Here is a 25,895-nt window from a genome sequence, read left to right as displayed (position 1 = left end):
AGGAATATTCAGACAATAGTAGTGGTACTGATCTTTACACAGAGCACACAACAATAACGCATCTTCACTGATCGACTGTCGACACCCTATACATGCCATTTTTACGTAGGTATCAAGTCAGCTACTATCCGCACTACAAAATTAAAAGTTTTTAAATGCAATTAGCACTTAGAACTGGCAGCTGGCCGTCCTTGACCGCGCACTTGTAAACAGTTCGGAGCGGTAGGCACAATACCACTTGATTATCGCACTTGATTATCCTTATAATCACAGTTTTTTTTTTATCAAACTATATATATTCACATCACAATTGTATTTGTCTCACTTTTTGCATAAGAGTTATAGTGTTTTACGGTTTTTTTACAATATTATACTAATATAACAGCGGGAGCTCAGTACAGTTAATGTTTACACCGCTAACGTCACAACTACCCTCACCACCACTCACAATTGACCGTTGAGCAACTCAAAATGGTTTATTTTGCCCTTGTAGAGTCAAAACTCCGCTATAGCATAAAACTGTGGGGCAACAGCTATAAATACAATATAAACCGAGCTTTCGTTGCCCAAAAAGATGCTATACGTGCTATAGCTAGAATTCCTCCATGGGAGAGTTGTAGAGAACACTTCATGAGTCTACAAATACTTACAGTACCCAGCCTCTACATTCTTGTCCTGTTGACTGATGTCATCAAGCATCGCAATCGTTTTGAAAGTGATTCAGAAATGGTGTTGCGGGAAGCCTCTAGGACTAAGAACTTAACACCAAAAGTAGCACCGCGGCTAGAGGTTGTAGAGCATAGTGCCAAAGTACAAGCGGTTAAATTATTTAACAGGATGCCTATAGAGTTTAAAGTTATAAGATGCTCTGTAACCTTTAGAGATAAGTTAAAATTGTATTTATTGGAAAAATGCTGCTATGACATTAATGATTTTTAGTTCTAAGTAGGTATTATTATTATTTATTTTTGCTGACATGTAGTGCGTATTATTATTATTAGTTATTATGTTCTTTCATTAATTTTAATTTTTTTTTTTTAATCATTATTTTTATCATTGTTTTATTTAATAAGTATAATAGCAGACATTTTTATTGGGGGTTTTTATTGTATAATATGTTTTTGTTTGTATTATTTTACTGTATATATTAGACTTACTAGGTTAATATTTATTGTACATACACATTCAAACACGATGTCAAATTGTTCATGAATAAATAAACTAAACTAAACTAAACTAAACTATTTATTTGCGAGTTAAATCTAACCATAATATTGATTACTATGTGACTAATGCTACTCAAATTTTATTCTTAGTTTAGGTACTAAAACTCTAACCGGTATCCAACCAGATACTACATTCTGGTTTTGGCTGGATAGAAAAGTCACCAACCTGCTGCTGGACCCAGATAGATAGATAGATATCCGTTTATTTGCTTGTCACAATACACTGACCTTTGACGAGGCTCGCTCCCTGCGAGCGCGCCTGCAGCTCCGCCTGGCTGCGCTGCACTTGCAGCTTGAAGTCGCTCGCGTCTCGCAGGCGGCCCACGCACGTACAGCAGATGCCGCTCGAGCCCGAGCCGCCCACTGCCAGCTGCAACTTAAACCATTCACACATTTAATTAAACACCATGCTGTCCTAACATTTATGACAGTATCATCCATTGACTTCACACACTTTTAAATTTGTGCACACAACTTACTTGAATATCAAAACACTCCTTGATCATGTCGGCATATATCTCCGTTTTGCCGAGATGTGTGTGCGGCGTCGTCAGGTCTTTGTCCGGGGGACACAGCAGGCAGCAGCGACACACTAGCATCACGTCCATCGCAACCGCTACGCTTGTATGCGTATTGCATACGCCAATTCCTACAAGTAGCCGTGACTGCCAAACTCCAACAACGGGAATTATCTTATGTGAAATAATAATGTATTTGAAATAAAAACGTAGTACCTAACAGATGCTAACACTAACCAGGAGCAAGAGCAAGTAGTGTTATTGTTCCATTTAGTTATATTTTTTAACAACATAACCTAACCTTCAAACTGAAGTGACAGTCATCACTTGACAGTTTTGAATTTTGACATACGTTAAGAAGTTAACACACGACCATCGACCTACAATAGGGACTGAGCTCACACTTTTTTGCCATACTAAATTGAACCTTATCACCTGCACATAAAGGCGTTCTTGACAGACTAGCAAAAGTGTGTCCACATGAGAGGGTCAAAGTTGGGGCTGGTGTCCCTCTCGCACGTGTGACCAGTGTTAAAAAATTACTATAGTAGTAGTATTTTTACCTGTATGATAACTAAGTTTATAAACTTCTTAAATTATTTTCGTATTATATCGAGGCAAGGGTATTAATACCTTGTAACGAATTGGTAAGTCATTATTATGAATAATTATTAAAAACCTTTAATTGGGTATTAGTAGATTTGGTAGTAACTTTGAATATTGACTGGTATCCCCAAATGATGACAGTAATGACGTCATTCAAATAATTTTGATAGTGGTAATAAGTGCGAGAGGGACACCAGCCCCAACTTTAACCTCTCATGTGGACACACTTTTTGGCCTAACAACTCATTCTGGTTTAATTATAATTCTGTGCACACGACCGTACCGTACTGAGGCTTCAAATTCAAATAAGTGAGAGCGAGATAAAAAAATCTTCAATACAGCCTGATAAAAACAGCATAAAAATGAAACTATAACTGTCTATCCTAACCTAATTTACTGTTCTCATACAAAAGGTGTACAATAGTAACTCAATAGTTGCTACATGATAAGCGTTTTACAACGCCGGTGGCGCCACTTTTCAGTGCCAAGATTATTAAAGAATTTGCCAAGATATGGTTGACGTGACTTGGATACAATGAGAAAATGTGCTTGGCGCTGACCGTCTATAATTTCTACTCTTCTTTGCCAGGCTATACATACTTATGGTGTTTATTTTTTCTTAATATCATGAAAGTTACAAATACCTCAAAGAAGCAATGTCTTTTGTTCTCGGTGAAATGAAAGGCATATTTATGTTTCCACATTTTATTATACATGTTTTACACGGAAATACAGACTGAAAAAATGTCGGCACTAAACAAGCGTGAAATTCAAATTTTCTATGGGAATTTAACCTTCGACCCTACATTTTCAATCAATTATTAAGTGTTATGGCTCGGTGATGTAATGACTCCGCCAACGTTCATGTTCAGGAAGGCACGCGTTCTATGAAGATAAGTCTCCGCTAAGCCCTTCATTTTATAAAATTTGCCGCCTTTTTCTAGTGCCGAGATTTGGCTGATAAATAAGTACAGGGTCATTTCTCAAAATTTTGCCACCCCCACCTGTCAGTACGTTTATGTTAGAACTTTTTTTTTTACTATACAATATCTTCATAAATAAATTATCAATACATATTAAAAGACAGTTTTTACATAGAGGCCTGATGCTTTGAAATGAATTTATTTTATATTAATGAAATAAATAATAATTTTAACTAAGTTTTGTCGTTCACCTTCCGTGTCCCAACGCGGAGTACTCATGTTTCGAGTTGTTAAAAGTACACAAATTATTAACTTTACTTACCTTTATTGCTGTATTTTATTTGCATATATCCTTAACTTTTAAAACTAGAGTATCTGATAGTAATATTACACCTATGTTCCAAGTTATTTGGCTTTAAAGTTTGTCCACGGCCGTTTTTGTCGTTGACCTGTCGAGACAAACTCGCAAGCACTGTGCGATCCCTACTCCACCTCTGCCGCCCCACCCCGCATGAATCGAAGCCGCCAGTATCGGCCATCACCTGTAAGCAACGGCACGTGCTCACTACGCCTTGATTAGAAAATATAAATTTTTAATTACCTCGAACGGGAGTTTGTAACGGGTAAGTAGTCGTTATTCTGTCAATCATAAACTGGTTATTGTTTGAGATAATGTATTAACTGTAACATATGTTTTGTATTTTGTTGCTTATTTTTAGGCGCCTAAATATTTAGTTCGTTTGGCAAATACTTTTTGAGTTTTGGCGAAATAACTGGCATTTTGTCGGTCACCTGTGCATCGTTCACCTGGCTAAAATAGGCAAGTGAACGACATTTTGGGACAGGGTGATGACAATAATGATAAATTTACCAATCGTAATAATACTTTTTTACACCTTCAATATTTGTTTTGTGCGTTAAATGAGAAAAGTATTACTGTTATATCGGTTTAGGCTGCATTTCTCAAAGGATTGTTGCTTTTTTGTGGTGTGTGTCCTTCACCTGTGCGATAAAGCCAGGTGAACGACTCAGTGACAGGAAACCGACACGTCGATCACTTGTCATAAGCCAGATGAACCATTACGAGGGGCGATCAATCGGATCAATAAGTAATGATAATGAGTATTATCGATCGATCTATTATCACTGACAGGACTATTGTAGCCAATAAGCCTGACATTGTAATAATAGATCGACTGCAACGCCGGGCAGTGCTCGTTGACATCACCATCCCCCATGATGAGAATCTCGTGAAAGCCGAGAAGGACAAGTCCAGTAAGTACCTAGACTTGGCTCACGAGATAACCGCCATGTGGGATGTTGATTCAACGATCATTGTTCCGATAGTCGTTTCAGCGAACGGTCTCATAGCGAAGAGTCTCGACCAACATCTTAAGAGACTCTCGCTAGGTGGCTGGATCAAGGGCCAGATGCAGAAGGCGGTGATCTTGGACACGGCGCGGATAGTCCGACGGTTCCTCTCTCTGCAGCCCTAACCACCGGCAGCTTGGGCCCTGCCCCGCTGCTGGCGGCACCCTAGGTTAGGTTTTTTATAATGTGTTTATATGTTTTTTATATTGTTTTGTATGTGTTTTTGTATTTTACTTTTATATTCATATTATAAAAAGCTTAGCCTAAGAAGCAAAATAAATAAAGGAAGTAATAATGAGTATTAAAACATAAGCTAGAATATGAGTATTATGATAATAATCATCCTTATATTTTTATAGTTAAAAGTAACTCTTCTGTGATTTATTTACATATTTTAATTTTTTCATTTGTTTTTTGCCCCCTTTAAAAAATATAAAAAATGAAATATTAATTATAGTCTAAATACCGTGTAAGTAAGCAAGTGATTGCTTGAAGTGAAGTCACTTCATTATACTTCAGAGTAGCTATTATATTATAATTTTATTTAAAGGTCGGGTATAAAATATTAATGACCCCCTTCCTTGAGATTTGGGCGGCGGTTAAAAACTATTATAATGCTGATGGGCAGGTGAATGACGTCCATATCAGGTGAATGACCACCAAACTACAGGTGATCGACTACGGACGCAGGTTAGCGACGCTTGTCGTTAACTTGTCAAATGTGTCATACAAATTTGTACTAATTTGTCGTTAACCTGCTGCTGTTGTCGATAACCTGTGTATATTTATCCTTCACCTGATCATGATGTCGTTCACCTGAATTTTAATCGATTATAACTTCTAAAATAATTAATTGATATCGGTGCCTTTGACATTTTTGAAATGTTTGAGACGCATTCAAACGATCCCTACAATTTTTTTTTTAAATGCGACATTTAAAAAAAAGCAAATCATTCACCTGTCGGTGCCAAAATTTTGAGAAATGGCCCTGAGATTGTTCCCATTTCTATCAAAAGCAAGTTCTGATGACGGGATCCTGGATAAATCTAAATAATTCTTAATTTTTTGAGTGTAATTCAACACACAGAGTTTCTGTTTCTATTGTATAAGAACATCATACATACTCGTACCTACTCGTACACTCCAGTTGGATGGTGCACCATGAAAAAGTTAAACTTAAAATTTTCAATCGTCCTTTTCTGCAGGATATTTTTTTAAAAGGAAAACACTTTTTTTATACCACGTTGGTGGCAAGCAGGTATACGGTCCGCCTGATGGAAAGCGGTCACCGCATGCGCGTTGCCGACCCAATACTTGGAACCCACACGTACCAGTACGTAACCAGTACCAGGAACTTGTACACTCCTTTTTTGAAGAACCCCATATTGCAGTTCATCGGGAATACCTCGGCAGGGAGCTCATTCCACAGCCGAGGCGTCCGCGGGAGGAAATTCCTCTGAAACCGCACGAGGATGGCGAGCAGTGCGATGATGAAAAAAGGACGTTGGCATCATGTCAAATAGTTCCTCAGAACACAACCCATTGTACAGACGACAGAACACACATAAGGAGGCGAAGTTTCTCCTTAGACTTAAGGGTTCAATACCGCCCGTAAGTTTTCGATCGTCGACAATTCGCACACGCGTCTCTGGACCGAGTCAAAGCTTGCACCCAGCTGGTATCCAGGTGCTCCTGCCCAAAGGTGACAGCGATACTCCATGTGGGGTCTGACTTGCGACTTGTACAAGAGCACTCTTTGCCCCGGAGTAAAGTATCCCCTCGCTCTATTGAGCACAACAAGTTTTTGAACGGAATTGGACGTTACGTCACTCGAAATGTCGACTCCAAGGATCCCAACACGACAAGGTAAGGGCTGTGCTTTGGAACTGTGGAACCACAATAAATCGGGTTTCCTTAACGGTGAACGCACAAACCTGTGTTTTACCGAGACTACATAATCCAACATTCGCGAGCATCTTTCACCAGCCTGCTCAAAAGAAGTGGTTTTTGTGTTTACAATTATAGTTTTATTGCGTCTTGAATAACTTTACCGGACTTGCATCGAAACTTTTCGGTAAGTAGTCGTGAATTGGATCAATAATAAAAAAATTGAAAATAAAAAGCGAAATAGTATTTTAGACAAATGTAATATAATAGAGCTTTTCAATCGAGTACCATATTTAGGCCACGAAGGTTTCCAAGTGGTGCTAATAGTAAGGTGCGAAATTGAAAATCTTGATTATAGCACTATTGTATACATTTAAGAATATACATGAAAACTATCGTACTTGTAACAAAATTATCACATACTAAGTATACTTATGATCTCAATTTAATTTAATAATTTTCGTTCATGTAATTTATATTTGAATGTTGTGCTTGGTTATTATAGAAATGTTAATTTAATATTATTAGTTTAGAACAGTATTAAGATATTTATATCCAATTTACATTTTGTAACCTCGCCGTAATAATAAATATTTTATTATATTTTATTTTTATATACATATTGTAAAATACCTAGCCTAAGAAGGAAAATAAATACTGAGAAATAATAAATAAATAAAATACTTCTACTCTCTGACTTATTTGTTACTCACATTAACAGAAGTGAACTGTATTACCATCGCCCTCACTCTCCTTTGTTTTCTTTAATTTTCACACCGCTCGATCATGTTCACGAACAAAGCACACACTTTAACTTTTCAGACAAAGCAGGGAAAATAAATCATATTTTTAATTAATATAATAATTGGAACGGCAAAATCCCATCCCATTAACATACGGGAGCGCGCGTGAGCTGCGTGACAGGAGCCCCTTCCTTATTGAAGGAGCGTGAAATGTCAATGCTCTAAGTTTCTGATTTAGGTGATTGCTGCGTTGTCAGGGTTCATCCCAATGTGAGTCTTCTGGTGACGTCGCATAGATGATTTCTGAGTGCATTTGTAATTACATGCGTAATGCTTTTCTCCTGTGTATTATTTGGTGTCTTTGTAAGTTTCGTTTGGTACTGGATTTATAAGCACATTGACTACATGCGTAAGGCTTTTCTCCGGTGTGTATTCTTTGATGTGTTCGTAAGCCTGATTTCGTACTGCATTTAAAAGGACAGTGGCTACATGCGTAAGGCTTTTCTCCGGTGTGTATTCTTTGGTGACTTCGTAAGTTTGATTTCGTACTGCTTTTATAAGCACAGTGACTACATGCGTAAGGCTTTTCTCCGGTGTGTAATCTCATGTGACTTTGTAAGTATGCTTTCCGAGTGAATTTGTAGTCGCAATGGCTACACGCGTAAGGCTTTTCTCCGGTGTGTAATCTCATGTGGTTTTGTAAGTGTGCTTTCTGAATGCATTTGTAGTCGCAATGACTACATGCGAAAGGCTTTTCGCCGGTGTGTAATCTCATGTGGTTTTGTAATTGTGTTTTCTGAGTGAATTTGTACTCACAGTGACTACATGCGAAAGGCTTTTCTCCTGTGTGTATTCTTTGGTGTCTCTGTAAGTGTGATTTCTTATTGCATTTATAAGCACAGAGACTACATGCGTAAGGCTTTTCTCCGATGTGTATTCTTTGGTGTCGTTGTAAGTCTGATTTCGCACTGCATTTGTGATCGCAGTGGCTACATTGAAAAGGCTTTTCATCAGTATGTGTCCTTTCATGTATTATTAGGGTTGACCTTTTACTGAACTTGTAGTCGCAATAACTACACTTATAAGGCCTTACTCTGGTATTTAATCTTAGGTGTGTTGTTTTGTGTGTCTTCTTATCTTCGTAGTATATCGCCTGATGTTTGTGTAAATCACTTTTAATCACGCTTTTGAAACTGAAGTGACTTTTTAAATGAGCTCGCAACCATCTCTTGGAAATTGCTGAATACTCACAATGAGCGCACATGAAATTCGTGACACCATGTTCGATTTTTGTATGCTCTAAAATAAGTGATTCAGTTTGGAATGTAGCACTACAAAAATCACAAGCAAATTGTTTGGGCGCTGGCGGCAAGTGTGTCTCTTGAATGTGTTTCCTTAAGATAGTTTCGTTTCTAAAACGTTCGCCACAGTGTTCGCAGGCGATTGGTTTGGCCCCGCTGTGAGCAGTCGCGTCGCCGCGGAGGCGCTCGAGCACCACGGAGCAAGCCATCGAGAGCTGTTCCCTGGCGCGGGCGTTGCCGCCCGAACACACTGCAACATATAGTTTAGCAGTTACCAATCATAGACGTTAAATTAAAAATAAATCATACCCCATACATATTTACCAAACCATCTGCAAACAGGTAAGAAATTATTCACTGGGTGAAATTCACTTATAACGCGGCGGTCATGCAAATCTAGCCATTAAAAAAGGCGCTTAATTAAAGTTTTCTATGGACGGGAAACCGTCGCCCCTACATTTTCAACAGTTTTTTAATGTTACGGCTCGTCGATGACTCCGCCAACGTCGAGGTTATGAAAGGCACGCGCTTTATGAAGATACTTATTTGGCCGGTGAGTCCTACAATTTACAAATTTGCCACCCTTTTTTAGTCAGAAGATCTACTTGACCGTCGTTACAATTATTTCGGGATGTATTCGTCTGCCCGTGTGGTGACGGGTTAAGAATTTCACCACCCCTTTCTTCCCGTGGGTGTCATAGAAGGCGACTGTGGGATATGGGTTAAATTGTGGCGTAGGCGAGAGGCTGGCAACCTGTCACTGCAATGTCATAGTTTCGTTTTCTTTCAACCCCTTATTTGCCAAGAGTGGCACTGAAACTTGAGTAGTTTCATGTGCTCTGACTACCCCTCCCTGGGATACAGGCGTGATTGCATGTATGTATGTATATTCGTCAAAAAAATCGATAAAAATCAAACAATTTTAAAATTGAGTTTCTATTTGTATGAGAGCCGTATTTTAGCCCACCGTGCGCTGCCGGTGTAGGCACAGTATAATAAAGAGTACTATCGTACAGTATGGCCACTCCCGCTCCCCGCTGAAAGTGCCGCCCATTCCCTCTCGGTTACTTCACAGTTACCGCCTGTCAAAAATGCTAACAGTCGACCTGTCATATTTCACTCATACAAGCATGGTACGCGTTCACCTACACGAGCTTAGACTGTGTGCCAAGAACTCTTTCATATATTTGATCGCCAGTGTCCGAGGTGTGGTGTAGGTAAGTATTGGATCGAAGATGGGCAAACCTTCCCAACGATACAGTTTGTAACTTCTTGACAAGCAAAAACGTCTGCAATCGATGCTACTAGGCTTAGAATAAATTTAAAAGTGGAAAAGTACTGCCTTGGGTGATCGCTGCGGCATATTGGTCAATGGGACCTGTAGCGACATCTAACAGTTCGTGTTTCCCATTCGGGTTGGTACTCACGCGACATCTCATCGTCCTCGGCCGCCACCTCCGACTTGACAGAGAACTCTTCGTCTGAAACAAACATACATTCTCTGATGTTGATTATTAGAATATTATGAATAAATTACTGTGTACTTGTAATCTTCAAGCAAGCACTTTTGATATCACATGTTTGACCGCAGTGACGACCACGGTTCAACCCGATTTGCTTTTGCATGTCGGGATGTTCTCATCTACAGGTCGCAAGTCTCCATAGAAATTTTGCAACCAGATTCCTGATTATTGATTCCAAATTTTTTGTCCACTCCAGTGTTAGGCAAAAACGTTTAAAAGGCGTTTAGGACCATCGTGACTTTAAAAACTAAGTACGTTTGCGTTTTCTAAGCGAGTAGCGTAATAGGTCTTTGGCTCCCAGAGCCACTAGTTTACTTATTGTCATAGTCTGGTTGATCAGTCTCAATGTCACATATTTTAAACAGATGTTAACTACTAACTTCTAAACCTATAGTCAAACTGGCTACTCACGCAATATCTCCTCAGGTGCGTCTTCATCCAGCATCTCCGGCTTGACCGCGGGCTCTTCACCTGAACCAAACAACTTTATAAGCGGCAGGCTAGTACAGTAGGTATAGCCACGAGCCAAGTAATGAGGGATAGCAACTAACTCACAAGATGTGGTCTGTGATTTATTGAAGTATATACAGAAATATTATTATATTATAGGACATTCTTGCACAGATTGACCAAGTCTCACGGTAAGCTCAAGAAGGCTTGTGTATTGGGTACTCAGATAGCAAAACGTATTCCATACAGGCGAATATCTTGATAACGATTAGTACCGGACCGGACCTAGGGAGCCTAACTACATGTTTTTTTTTAATAGATGAGATATTTTTTTTGATACACAATAATTCAGCACGTAATGTATTACGTTCACATCAATTAGCGTACCTACATAAACGTCATTACGAAATAACGTTTATGTCATGTCAAGTTGGACGGCGGACATTGCTGCTTGGTCAGAAATTATAAGTCATTGGTCTTAATTAATAATACTTTTTAACAAAAAGATTATCCTATACGATTCGTATGATCAGATACTATAACTGGATACATTATTCCCCGTATGGGATCCACACGCTGTATACAAATACTTATATTAGATATAAAACATACATGACTCCGGAACAAATACGGGATGGATACCGAGATGTTGCTCCACGTTTGAGCTCATGAAAAGTTAAATAATAATAATGACTATGACTAGTAGACTCACCTGGCTCGGACCCACAAGACTCATCTGTGTCCTGCATTTCTGGGTGTTCATACTCAACTGCAGATTCTTCCTCTAGAGCAAACAAACAAAACAAATCACTCACTACAAACACAAAACATGTCACTATTAGAGATGCAATGTATACTTTGGCCGGAGTCATCAAGTTAAGATACTTTCCTATTTAAAATAAATAAAAAATATTATTACATTGCCTGTGTCGAGATATGGTAGTCTGTGCCCTGTGACTACACATTTTGCTTATGGGTCGTCGACGTCTCCGCCAATGTCAAGGTTAAGGCATTTCGTGTCAGTAGGTCAGTGTAATGTAGTTAGGTGCTTATTGAGCAAAACAATAAAGATTATATATTATTAGTAAGTAGGTTTACATCAACTTAAATAAGTGGTAAAGTGGCAAAGTACTGCCTCGGGTGAGACTTGAATTGGCGGCCTCCGGATCTATATTCCAGCGCTCTGCCAACTGAGCCAACAAGACTTCAACCAAGACAGCGAAATTTTCCACCATATTGGTCAATGGGACCCGTAGCGACTTCTTACAGCTTGTGTTTCCCATTCGGGTTGGTACTCACGCGACATCTCATCGTCTTCGGCCGACTCCGACTTGACTGTGAACTCTTCATCTGAAACAAACATACTGTTCGTGGGATCGCGTCGACCTCGCTCCGGGCCGTGCCTTGTGCTACAGATCTCCTTCAGTGTGGCCACGCAGCTAAACTTGGTTCTAAATTGACAGGTCATTATGCACTAATGTCACGACATTTAGACCAGTGCTGTTCATATCGATAATTTCAAAAAAAGGTAGAATTAGGGAATATTGATGAAAATCTACAAGACGATTGTGAGGCCTGTTGTATTGTATGTATAAATTTAGCCATCTGCTGTTCTGGTCACTTCTAAACCTACATATAGTTAAACTGACTACTCACGCAATATCTCCTCAGGTGTGCCTTCATCCAGCATCTCCGGCTTGACCGCGGGCTCTTCACCTGAACCAAACGACTTTATAAGCAGCAGATATTTTATCAAATTCCACATAATTATTTTATTTACAATTTACATCCATACCATAGGTTCTCTAAATATGCGTAGGAGCGATAAGCAAATGTATTAGGAAATCTGTATCTGCCAGTGCATTTCAATTTTTATTTTGAGATATCGGCAACCAATACTTTAATTACATTAAACTTTAAGAATGTTTGTTTAGAAGAAATATGATTGCTATTGGAGTTCATCAATCAGTCGTTTGTTTCATTACAAATATCAAATTTTTCAAAAGTGAACTGACTAACAAACATAACTTGATTTACCTCTTCCCTATATTTAGATGGACCATACACCTACGTACATATTATAATATTATTGTAGAAACTTATTATATAGATGAAGATAAAGTTATGTATGCAACTGTACATAATTAGGCATTAAAGACAATACAATACAATATAATACAAATATTCTTTATTGTTCACCAATATAACAAGATTACATCACATAACTTGTAAGACTTGCATTATCATAATATGAATCTCGCCTTTAGGCTCGTTTGCTAAACCAACATGTTTTAATGCATATCATAATGTATAGCAGTCACATAAATAACTCTCAGTTGCATGTTGCTCCGTGCTTGAGCTCATGAGGAGTTAAATAATAATAATGACTATGTATCATTGCCGCGTAGTAGACTCACCTGGCTCAGGCCCACAAGACTCATCTGTGTCTTGCACTTTTGGGTTTTCACACTCTACTGCAGATTCTTCCTCTAGAGCAAACAAATAAAACAAATCACTCCCTACAAACACAAAACATGACACTATTAGAGATGCCACGGATAGTTTGGCCGGATTCTAACATGCCGACCACCCCAGCAAATCACTGAATATTCAGTCTGAAGTTTTTATCTAAACGAAGCAAAGTTATAGGAATGTTAATGATTAGAAACCAAACTGAATCCTGATAGGAAATGAACTTAATTCACAGTATTTTGTACTATCTAATGCTTATATTTATTTGTGAGTTAAATCTAACCATAATATTGATTACTATGTGACTAATGATACTCAAATTTTATTCTTAGTTTAGGTACTAAAACTCTAACCGGTATCCAACCAGATTCTGGTTTTGGCTGGATATATAAGTCACCAACCTGCTGAGTGGACCCAGATAGATAGATAGATATCTGTTTATTTGCTTCTCACAATACACGGACCTTTGACGAGGCTCGCTCCCTGCGAGCGCGCCTGCAGCTCCGCCTGGCTGCGCTGCACTTGCAGCTTGAAGTCGCTCGCGTCTCGCAGGCGGCCCACGCACGTACAGCAGATGCCGCTCGAGCCCGAGCCGCCCACTGCCAGCTGCAACTTAAACCATTCACACATTTAATTAAACACCATGCTGTCCTAACATTTATGACAGTACCATCCATTGACTTCACACACTTTTAAATTTGTGCACACAACTTACTTGAATATCAAAACACTCCTTGATCATGTCGGCATATATCTCCGTTTTGCCGAGATGTGTGTGCGGCGTCGTCAGGTCTTTGTCCGGGGGACAAAGCAGGCAGCAGCGACACGCTTGCATCACGTCCATCGCAACCGCTACGCTTGTCATGCGTATTGCATACGCCAATTCCTACAAGTAGCCGTGACTGCCAAACTCCAACAACGGGAATTATCTTATGTGAAATAATAATGTATTTGAAATAAAAATGTAGAACCTAACAGATGCTAACATTAACCAGGAGCAAGAGCAAGTAGTGTTATTGTTATTATTCCATTTAGTTATATTTTTTAACAACATAACCTAACCTTCGAACTGAAGTGACAGTCAGCACTTGACAGTTTTGATTTTGACATACGTTAAGAAGTTAACACACGACCGTACCGAGGCTTCGAATTCAAATAAGTGAGAGCGAGATAAAAAAATCTTCAATGCAGGCTGACAAAAACAGCATAAAAATTAAACTAATTTACTGTTCTCGTACAAAAGGTGTACAATAGTAACTCAATAGTTGATACATGATAAGCGTTTTACAAAGACGGCGGCGCCATTTTTCAGTGTCAAGATTATTAAAGAATTTGCCAAGATTTGGTTGACGTGACTTGGATCCAATGAAACAATGTGCTTAGACATGACCGTCTATAATGTTTACATTTGTTTTTTTGTGTTGTTTGTGTGTATAATGTTAATATTTATTTATTTGTTATTTTTTTAATATGTACTTAATTTAAGGAAATGTTTGCTAGACCCTACCAGGGTCCATGAGGAACTATGTATTATTTTGTAACAACTTGTATTTATTTACCATGGTGCAATAAACGACTATGACTATGACTCTTATTTGCCATGCTGTACATACTTATGGTGTATATTTTTTCTCAATATCATGTAAGTAGCAAATACCTCAAAGCAATGTCTTTTGTTCTTGGTCAAGGACGATTACAATTAAATTAAATGGTTCTTGTTCTTGGGGAAATGAAATGCATATTTATGTTTCCACATTTTATTATTTATTATACATGTTTTACACGGAAATATAGGCTGTGAAAACGTTGGCACTAAAAAGGCAAAATTTTCTATGGTAATTTAACCTTCGACCCTACATTTTCAATCAATTCTCGGCTCGATGATGTGATGACTCCGCCAATGTTCATGTTTAGGAAGGCACGCGTTGTATGAAGACGAGTGTCTGCTGAGCCCTTCATTTATAAAATTTTCCGCCTTTTTCTAGTGCCGAGATTTGGCTGACCGTCTATAAATAAGTACAGATTGGTCCCATTTTGACGTGATAACGTCTAATAACTCGTTACTACGGGCAGCATGCACGAAAAAGATGACGTCATTGTCCCGTTTCGCAATATAGCTTAAGCGCCATCTATTGGCGCGCGTTGGAACTAAGCGGCTGATCGATGCGCTCGGTACTCAGACGAAGGATACTATAGACTTGACACAAGCGTACACCCGTAAGGGACAGATATAGAATAATGGAGCTAATTTAAGAATCACTTTAAAAATGGCTGACAGTTTACCATAAACAACCTACGTAATTTGGGCGGATAATAAGCTTGACAAGTCACGTCCTTATTGTTTGCCACAAACTCGTTTGTGGCAGCGGCGAAAAAGTGAAACTATGACAAAGACAAAAAATAACATTTTGCTCTCTGTCACTCTTATTATAATTTGTATGTGACCATCTCGTTCGGTAGTGGTATTATTATTTGGCTGTCTAGTCTATAGTATCCTTTGTTTAAGGCTCGGTATGGTTGTAGCGTGTGGCCTGAGTAAAGCACCACAGCTGCGACAGATGGCGCGCCCGTGTTTATTATTTTCATTTTGAGTGTTTGTAATTTAAAAACATGAAAGATTGCATTAAAATAAGCATCTTTTATAGAATGAAGTTGTTTGAAAAACCTACTTATTTAGGAGTTAGAGCAGTACGAAGTTGCGAATTTTCCCATAGTATTTACTAAGGCGCCAGAGACTTAATAAATTTACGATGATTTTTTTTACCAATATAACCTATGTTAATATTGATAAATCATATAGAACACGTTTAAATAAGGATGTTTTGTCATAAAAACTTTTTCTTCTCCATTAATATTTACTGAGATATTAGGGTTCTAAGATTAGTAAATGGCACTAGCACTTTAATAAAATTAACGCGTGTCTCGCAAACGGTCTAGGATACAAAATGACGACTTTTATATAGGTATGTATAGGTTAGGTTCGTTAGGTATCTTCAAACGGCCGAAGGCTCCTATTCTGTGGAGTTTCTGTAATAAGCGGGGCTCCGTCGATATCGCTTTCTGTCTCTGGCGCCTTAGTAATGCTACGGGAAAATTTTGCAACTTTGCACCACTCTAACTCCTAAATTAGTAGGTTTTAAAAAAAACTTTAATTTATAAAAGATGCTTATTTTAATGCATTCTTTCTAATAAGAACAAAACACTATGCTAGAAAGAGTGCAGAGGAAGTTCTGTAGGCACATTTACAAACGACTGTACGGATATTACCCATATATGTATCCATCTGTATATTCTCTATTCGTAACAGGAATGGTTGGTCTTCAAACTCTAGAAACCAGACGGAAACTGCTGCATATTATGCATTACCGCCAACTGTTTCACCATAGAGTAGATGACGCATCCGTGCTTGAGAGAATGGGACTGCAAGTGCCAAGAGCGAATGTGGTGGTTGGCATGCCGGGCGCGGTGCCGGCGCGGCGGCGGCGGCGCCTGTTCGCGGCGGCCGGCGCACCGCTCGAGCCCGAGCTGCTCTTAACCGCATCATGTTGGAGACAGACGATATTGACATATTTGCTGATAGTGTTGGTGTGTTTTACAGAAAACTCTTAAGGTTCATAGACTCTACACTCCTTAGGTGATTAATGTAATAACCATAGTTTAACTTTTAAGTGTGTTTGCTTTTATTTATGTCAATTTAACATGTACATAATTATATTACCACATAAGTGCTTTGGTGAAATACTGTTAACTTTTGTGTATTTTTAATAAATAAATAAAAAAACGTGAAAAAAGTCCCAGAATCGGGCCCCTTTTGCTATACTCTGACCGCCCCTGTCTATACTATTGTAATGTTTGACGTTATCACGTTAAACTGCCGTCCGTAAACCGACTATACAGACAACCAATTTTTTTCTTAATAAATAATAATAAATAATTAAATAATATCATGAAACTTGCAAATACCTCATGTCTTTTGTTCTTGGTGGAATAAAAAGAAAGGCATATTAATGTTTAAACATTTTATTATTTATTACTTATACATGTTTTACACACGGAAATACAGACTGGGAAAAAAAATTGGCACCAAAAAGGCGCGAAATAAGTCTGGCTCGATGATGTGATGACTCCGCCAACGATTATGTTTAGGAAAGCACGCGTTCTATGAAGACGAGTCTCCGCTGAGCTCATTAGGGTTCCGTAGTCAACTAGGAACCCTTATAGTTTCGCCATGTCTGTCTGTCCGTCCGTCCGCGGATAATCTCAGTAACCGTTAGCACTAGAAAGCTGAAATTTGGTAAAAATAAAAAATGGAAAAAAATGTTTTATTAGGGTACCCCCCTACATGTAAAGTGGGGCTGATATTTTTTTTCATTCCAACCCCAACATGTGATATATTGTTGGATAGGTATTTAAAAAAAGGACGTTGGCATCATGTCATGTCAAATAGTTCCTCAGACAGAACACAACCCATTGTACAGGCGATAGAATATCACACATAAGGAGGCGAAGTTTCTCCTTAGACTTAAGGGTAGGGCTGTAGGAGGTAGGGCATAGCGGATGATATTCTGTTTTGTGTGGTAGGGCACAGCACAGCGGATATCGTCTCGCTCGAATCTAGAGCAGAGTCCAACTGGGGTAGTACCTCCGCCTTACAGAAGACCGCAGCCTAATAGCACAAGACCCTACTCATAGTGGTGTGTTCCTGTCGGTGAGTAAGGATGCCAGAGCTCAACGAGGGTTCGGTGTGCTGATGACAGGAGGACTTACGGAACTAACTTGTTCCGTCTATTGTCCTTTGAGTCGTCGGCAACCCGAACCCTTCTTAGAACTTGTACACTCCTTTTTGCTGTGTACTTAACACAGCAAAAGGGAATGTACAAGTTTCTAATGGGGTGGCAACGCGCATGTGACACAGTTTGATTTGCAGGCGTCCATAGGTTACGGTGACCGCTTTACATCAGGCGGGCCGTATGCTTGTTTGCCGCCGACGTAGTATTAAAAAAAGGGTTCAATACCGCCCGTAAGTTTGGGATCGTCGACAATTCGCACACGCGTCTCTGGACCGAGTCAAAGGGTGCAAGCTGGTATCCAGGTGCTCCTGCCCAAAGGTGACAGCAATACTCCATGTGGGGTCTGACTTGAGACTTGTACAAGAGCACTCTTTGCCCCGGAGTAAAGTATCCCCTCGCTCTATTGAGCACACCGAGTTTTTGAACGGAATTGGACGTCGCTCGAAATGTCGACTCCAAGGATCCCAACACTCCCTGACAAGGTAAGGGCTGTGCTTTGTATCCAATTTACATTTTGTAATCTCGCCGTAATCATAAATATTTTTTTATATTTTGTTTTCATGTACATATTGTAAAATGCCTAACCTAATAAGGAAAATAAATACTGAGAAATAATAAATAAATAAAATACTTCTACTGACTTATTTGTTACTCAAATTAACAGAAGTGAACTGTATTACCATCGCTGTCACTCTCCTTTGTTTTCTTTAATTTTCACACCGTTCGATCATGTTCACGCACAAAGCACACACTTTAACTTCTCAGACAAAGCAGGGAAAATAAATCATATTTTTATTAATATAATAATTGGAACGGCAAAATCCCATCCCATTAACACACGGGAGCGCGCGTGAGCTGCGTGACAGGAGCCCCTTCCTTATTGAAGGAGCGTGAAATGTCAATGCTCTAAGTTTCTGATTTAGGTCATTGCTGCGTCGTCAGGGTTCATCCCAATGTGAGTCTTCTGGTGACGTCGCAGAGATGATTTCTGAGTGCATTTGTAATCACAGTGGCTACATGCGTAATGCTTTTCTCCTGTGTGTATTATTTGGTGTCTTTGTAAGTTTCGTTTGGTACTGGATTTATAAGGACATTGACTACATGCGTAAGGCTTTTCTCCGGTGTGTATTCTTTGATGTCTTAGTAAGCTTGATTTCGTACTGCATTTAAAAGGACAGTGGCTACATGCGTAAGGCTTTTCTCCGGTATTTATTCTTTGGTGTATTCGTAAGTTTGATTTCGTACAGCTTTTATAAGCACAGTGACTACACGCGTAAGGCTTTTCTCCGGTGTGTAATCTCATGTGACTTTGTAAGCTTGTTTTCTGAGTGAATTTGTAGTCGCAAAGGCTACATGCGTAAGGCTTTTCTCCGGTGTGTAATCTCATGTGGTTTTGTAAGTGAGCTTTCTGAATGCATTTGTAGTCGCAATGACTACATGCGTAAGGCTTTTCTCCGGTGTATAATCTCATGTGATTTTGTAACTGTGTTTTCAGAGTGAATTTGTACTCACAGTGACTACACACGTAAGGTTTTTCTCCGGTGTGTATTCTTTGGTGTCTCTGTAACTGGGATTTCGTACCGCATTTATATGTAAAGCTTTTCTCCGGTGTATATTTTGGTGTCTCTGTAAGTTTGATTTTATACTGCACTTATAAGCACAAAGACTACATGCATAAGGCTGTTCTCCGGTGTGTGTTCTCATGTGGCTTTGTAAGTTTGAACTTTGAATGCATTTATAAGAACAGTGGCTACATTGAAAAGGCTTATTACCAGTATGTATCATTATATGTGTTCTTAGGGTTGACTTATCACTGCACCGGTACTCACAGTGGCTACATGCGTAAGGCTTTTCTCCGGTGTGTATTCTCATCATGTGGCCTAGTAACTGTGATCTTTGAATGCATTTATAAGCACAGTGACTACATCGATAAGGCTTCTCGCCCGTATGTACCAGTACATGTCTTCTTAGGTTTGACCTATCACTGCACTGGAACTCACATTGGCTACATGCGTAAGGCTTTTCCCCGGTATGTATTATTTGGTGACTTTTCAAAACAAATTTCTTATCGCATTTATAAGCACAGAGACTACATGCGTAAGGCTTTTCTCCGGTGTGTATTTTTTGGTGTCGTTGTAAGTCTGATTTCGCACTGCATTTGTGATCGCAGTGGCTACATTGAAAAGGCTTTTCGCCAGTATGTCTCCTTTCATGTATTCTTAAGGTTGGCCTGTCACTGACCTTGTAGTCGCAATAACTACACTTATAAGGTCTTACTCTGGTACTTAATCTTAGGTGTGTTGCTTTGTGTGTCTTCTTATCTTCGTAGTATATCGCCTGATGTTTGTGTAAATCACTTTTAATCACCCTTTTGAAACTGAAGTGACTTTTTAAATGAGCTCGCAAACATCTCTTGGATATTGTTGAATAATCACAATGAGCGCACATGAAATTCGTGACACCATGTTCGATTTTTTTATGCTCTAAAATAAGTGATTCAGTTTGGAATGTAGCACTACAAAAATCACAAGCAAATTGTTTGGGCGCTGGCGGCAAGTGTGTCTCTTGAATGTGTTTCCTTAAGATAGTTTCGTTTCTAAAACGTTCGCCACAGTGTTCGCAGGCGATTGGTTTGGCCCCGCTGTGAGCAGTTGCATCGCCGCGGAGGCGCTCGAGCACCACGGAGCAAGCCATCGCGAGCTGCTCCCTGGCGCGGGCGCTGCTGTCCGAACACACTGCAACATATCATTTAGCAGTTACAAATCATAGACTTTAAATTAATAATTTTTAGAAAAAAAAACCGCCTTCCTTTGGGGTTCTGGTGATAAATACTTTCAAATGTTGGATTATGTTATCAAATCGTCTGTATATTTTTTAATGTTTGTTATTCGATATCTAAGTGTAAAATGTAAGTGTTTACGCGATTAAGTCCCGTTTTGTTCTAAAATTATGAGTGCAAATCGTGTTAGTCTAAATTATATACATTCAATCAAAAAATTTTTTTTTCCAAAATCGGTCCAGTAACGACGGAGATATCGAGGAACAAACATAAAAAAAAAATACAGACGAATTGAGAACCCCTTCCCTTGAGATTTGGAAGGCGGTTAAAAAGAAATTATACCCCAGCCCACACATATTTACCAAACCATCTGCAAGGTAAGAAATTATTCACTGAGTGAAATCCACTTATTACGAGGCGGTCAAGCAAATCTAGTCACTAAAAAAAGGCGCGTAATTAAAGTTTTCTATGTACGAGAAACCGTCGCCCCTATAATTTCAATAGGTAATTTTTTTTTAATCGGCTCGTCGATGATTCCGCCCACGTAGATGTTTAGAAAGACACGCGCTTTATGAAGATACTCATTTGGCCGGTGAGTCCTACAATTTACAAATTTTGCACCTTTTTTTAGTGAGAATATCTACTTGACCGTCGTTACACTTGTTTCGGGATATATTAGTAATAAAAATTCGAAAAAAATCAAACTATTTCAAAATTGATTTTCTATTTGTATGAGAGCCGTATTTTAGCCCACCGTGCGCTGCCGGTGTAGGCACAGTATAATAAAGAGTACTATCGTACAGTATGGCCACTCCCGCTCCCCGCTGAAAGTGCCGCCCATCCCCTCTCGGTTACTTCACAGTTACCGCCTGTCAAAAATGCTAACAGTCGACCTGTCATATTTCACTCATACAAGCATGGTACGCGTTCACCTACACGAGCTTAGACTGTGTGCTAAGAACTCTTTCATATATTTGATCGCCAGTGTCCGAGGTGTGGTGTAGGTAAGTATTGGATCGAAGATGGGCAAACCTTCCCAACGATACAGTTTGTAACTTCTTGACAAGCAAAAACGTCTGCAATCGATGCCACTAGGCTTAGAATAAAACTGGAAAAGTACTGCCTTGGGTGAGCGCTGCGGCATATTGGTCAATGGGACCTGTAGCGACATCTAACAGTTCGTGTTTCCCATTCGGGTTGGTACTCACGCGACATCTCATCGCCCTCGGCCGCCGGCTCCGGCTTGACGGAGAACTCTTCATCTGAAACAAACATACATTTTTCTGATGTTGATTAATAGAATGTTGTGTTGTAAATATTGATCGTCATTACTATGTACTTACCTTTGCGCTAATAAATATTTCTTTATCTTTAATATAATGAATAAATTACAGTGTACTTGTAATCTTCACACAATCAGTTTTGATATCACATGTTTGACCGCAGCGACGACCACGGTTCAACTCGATTTGCTTTTGCATGTCCGAATGTTCTCATCTACAGGTCGCAAGTCTCCATCGCAATTTTACAACCAGATTGTATGATTATTGATTCCAAATCTTTTTGTCCACTCCAGTGTTAGGCAAAAACGTATAAGGCGTTTAGGACTATCGTCACTTTAAAAACTAAGTACGTTTGCGTTTTCTAAGCGAGTAGCGTAATAGAAGTATCGCTTTTTGGGCGCAACAACTCGAGAGGACTGTAAAGGGATTTCATATTATTTTTTTGGCCTAGGCCTGCAAAGTAACTTTTTTTTATAAAATATTGTCCTTTAGAGCATTTTTTTTATTTCATTGTATGTTTGAGAAAAGCACTATACATGCCTCGGCGTGAAAACGGATTCCCGGCCTCGTATCCCTATCCGGCCTCGTTCGCACGCTCGCTCGGCCGTATATACCCACTTGGCCGGAAATCCTCATTTTCCCGGCCTCTGATGTAATGTACTATTACCTATCTCATATCTTGTATTCACTGTGTTGTGGCAATAAACGAATCTTCTTTCTTTGCTTCTTTCTATATATTCTTGCCCAGATTGACCAAGTCTCACGGTAAGCTCAAGAAGGCTTGTGTATTGGTTACTCAGATAGCAATACGTATAATACAGCGTGTGTATTCCATACGGGCGAATATCTTAATAACGATTAGTACCGGACCTAAGGAGACTAACTACATGTTTTTCTTTGAATAGATGAGATATTTTTTTTATACACAATAATTCAGCACGAAATGTATTACGTTCACACCAATTAGCGTACCTACCTAAACGTCATTACGGCATAACGTTTATGTCATGTCAAATTAAGTTGGACGGCGTACACTGCTGCTTGATCAGATTTAAGAAACATAGTCTTAATTAATAACACTTTTTAACAAAATGATTATCCTACACGATTCGCATGATCAGATACTATAACTGGATACATTATTCGCCCGTATGAAATCCACACGCTGTATACAAATCACAGATGTCATATATACCATAGATCAAGCAAACGTATCTACTTAGCGTGTCAAATGAACTCAGTGAAATCCACTGAGTTGTCCGTCTTTAATCGCAGCTTGCAGCTTTCGGGCGTCAATTTTTGTAAGTTGAAGTCAATCAAAACATAAAAAATGCCTCGTTACGTGATATTCAATTGCAACAACACAAAAATTATGAACAATCAAGAGCCTGAGACATATTTAAAATTACAGGCAAGAAACAACTTCAGTACAAAATTTGACACGCTCGGCCCCTATACAAATAGATGAACTTGTTTCTTCTATCTAAATATAGTTCTGTGATACAAATACTTATAACACAGAAAACATTCATGACTCCGGAACAAATACGGGATGGATACCGAGATGTTGCTCCATTTTTGAGCTCATGAAAAGTTAAATAAGTAATAATAATGACTATGACTAGTACACTCACCTGGCTCGGACCCACAAGACTCATCTGTGTCCTGCATTTCTGCGTGTTCATACTCTACTGCAGATTCTTCATCTAGAGCAAACAAACAAAACAAATCACTTACTACAAACACAAAACATGTCACTATTAGAGATGCAATGTATACTTTGGCCGGATTCATCAAGTTAAGAGTATGGGCCTAATAGGATACTGTACTGTACTTAAAATAAAATATTTTATTCAGTGCTAGGCTTGTGTCGTTCACGAACTATGAACTGTTAGGAATAAAATCCCATCAATGACCGAAATGAACTGAATCTTTCCGTGGTCTGAGAATCGGTCTTTGCTCATTTAGTTCAGTATAGGATCGGCGAGCGCGAGCGGTTTGGATCGAGAACGAATGTGTGACTACGCCGATCGAGAGCGAGAGCTACTTAGCAGAGCAACAAAAAAAGTCAAGTTTTCATATTAAACTTCGGTTACTTACAACTTTTCGGCCCGGAATGTACTATTCGTATCGTTTTGACACTATTCGGTCCCATTCGTTCTGATCTTTCCGACCGCAGTGGTCGCTGGTCTGGCTGAACTAAATGAGCAAAAGACCTAAAAGAGCGAACTAGTTCGTGGGAGCGATTGAACGAGATCGGAACGCTCCGATCAACGAACGAAACGGCACAAGCCTATTCAGTGCACAAAATAACACACCAAATAATCAGAAGAAAACTATGGACAATAGTTATTTTTAAACATAATTTCTAATGCGAGTGATAGGGTCAAGTGGAGGAAGAGAGGGGAGTCCTTTGCCCAGCAGTGGGAAACTAACGCAGGCTAGAGAAAAAAAATTCTATTTAATAAGTCAAGGAGAAAGTGCGGGCTCGATGAAGGTACCACGGACCACATATTTTTTAACTGCGTCAGGCTCAATCACTCATTATACGACGTCCTACCAGACAGTATTCCACGACCTATCAATTTCCAATCTCTTTCTATCTTTTATGGACCCTCCCTTCACTAATATACTTATAAAACATATCAAAGAAAATAACATAAAACTATAATATCTCTATAAACTGACTCTACCTTTTTGCTTTGCCTCCATCTTGCATCTTACGTTTCTAACCAACGTTTCGTTTCTGCCGCGTATAACTTCATGCTTTCTTGTTGTCTATGGTGTAATTATATATTGCTCTATAGTTGCTTTAAATATATAAAAAATAATATTAAATCCGTTTTTATCCCCCTTTCATGTTTATAACTCTCGAAAATTAGCTTCTTCCAATGCCCTTCATAATTAAGTGTTGTTTTGTCTGTGACGTCTAAATAACAATTCTTCCATGTCCATGTCAGGTTCCCAATCCTTCCCAAAATCCTCAGTTCACCGAACATTCTTTACGTGCGTTGTATGTTGAGAAACGTCGTCATTGGCAAAATCCACCTCGGAAAAATGACCGAGGAGTGAAAGCCATTAAAAAAAAAAAAAAAAAAAGTCAAGGAGAAAGATATAAAATAGATGAATAGACCGTGATGTCACTTACTTAAAAAGAAGCTGATTTGACTAGTAGGAAACTAGCTTATTGTCAAAACTGAGGTTCAAAAGTTTGAAGCCTGTGCCCTGTGACTCCACATTTTGCTTTGACAGTAGTTCTCTATATACTCGATCCTCTTTGCTGCTTCGCTTTCGCAATGAAGCGAAATCGAAGTCACAGTCTTTTTGTACTTTATAATGCTTATTGTTATTTGTACGCCACCAGTGTTTTTTAGTAGTCAGTAATCCTAATCATAGACGTTATATTAAAAAGAGATATACCCCATACATGTTTACCAATCCATGTAATTTTCAGATAGGTAAGTCATTATTTACTGAGCTAAATTCACTTATAGACGGTGAAGCAAATCTTGTCACTGAAAAAGGGGCCAAATTCAATTTTTCTACGGACTCACCTTCGCCTCTGCTGTGTAAGGCTTGCTAAGGTTAAAGCATTTCGTGTCAGTAAGTCAGTGTAATGTAGTTAGTTGCTTATTGAGCAAAACAATAAAGATTATAAATTATTAGTAAGTAGATTTACATTAACTTAAATAAGTGGTAAAGTGGCAAAGTACTGCCTCGGGTGAGATTTGAATTGGCGGCCTCTGGATCTATATTCCAGCGCTCTGCCAACTGAGCCAACAAGACTTCAATCAAGTCAGCGAAATTTTCCACCATATTGTTCAATGGGACCCGTAGCGACCTAGCGACATCTTACAGTTTGTGTTTCCCGAATGGGTTGGTACTCACGCGAAATCTCATCGTCTTCGGCCGATGCCTCCGACTTGACTGTGAACTCTTCATCTGAAACAAACATACTGTTCGTGGGATCGTGTCGACCTCGCTCCGAGCCATGCCTTGTGCTACAGAACTCCTTCAGTGTGG

The 25,895-nt window shown here is 39.1% G+C and overlaps 1 protein-coding gene across 21 annotated transcripts in view; it reads right to left on the bottom strand.

The window, feature by feature from the left end:
* Positions 1 to 25,895, bottom strand: part of LOC125239878 (zinc finger protein 883-like) — a 202,214-nt gene that overhangs the window by 29,419 nt on the left and 146,900 nt on the right. For 2 of the 21 annotated variants that reach the window (XM_048147609.1, XM_048147610.1), the window contains exons 5-6: positions 11,848 to 11,898; positions 11,261 to 11,332 (exon numbers count right to left, since the gene is read on the bottom strand). The exons of 12 other annotated variants lie outside the window; for them this stretch is intronic. In XM_048147609.1, coding sequence (XP_048003566.1) covers positions 11,261 to 11,332; positions 11,848 to 11,898 — 123 coding nt within the window. Of the gene's footprint in view, positions 1 to 1,454; positions 1,603 to 1,705; positions 2,003 to 11,260; positions 11,333 to 11,847; positions 11,899 to 12,204; positions 12,265 to 12,965; positions 13,038 to 13,484; positions 13,633 to 13,735; positions 14,062 to 23,506; positions 23,579 to 25,895 lie in introns of those variants that run through there. 7 more of the 21 variants (XM_048147612.1, XM_048147623.1, XM_048147607.1 and 4 more) reach the window with 6 other exon arrangements.

This window comes from Leguminivora glycinivorella, chromosome 26 (assembly GCF_023078275.1).
Source record: "Leguminivora glycinivorella isolate SPB_JAAS2020 chromosome 26, LegGlyc_1.1, whole genome shotgun sequence".
Taxonomy (NCBI): Eukaryota; Metazoa; Arthropoda; class Insecta; order Lepidoptera; family Tortricidae; genus Leguminivora; species Leguminivora glycinivorella.
Note: the sequence above shows the minus strand (reverse complement) of the source record. Positions and strands in the feature narration are given on the sequence as shown.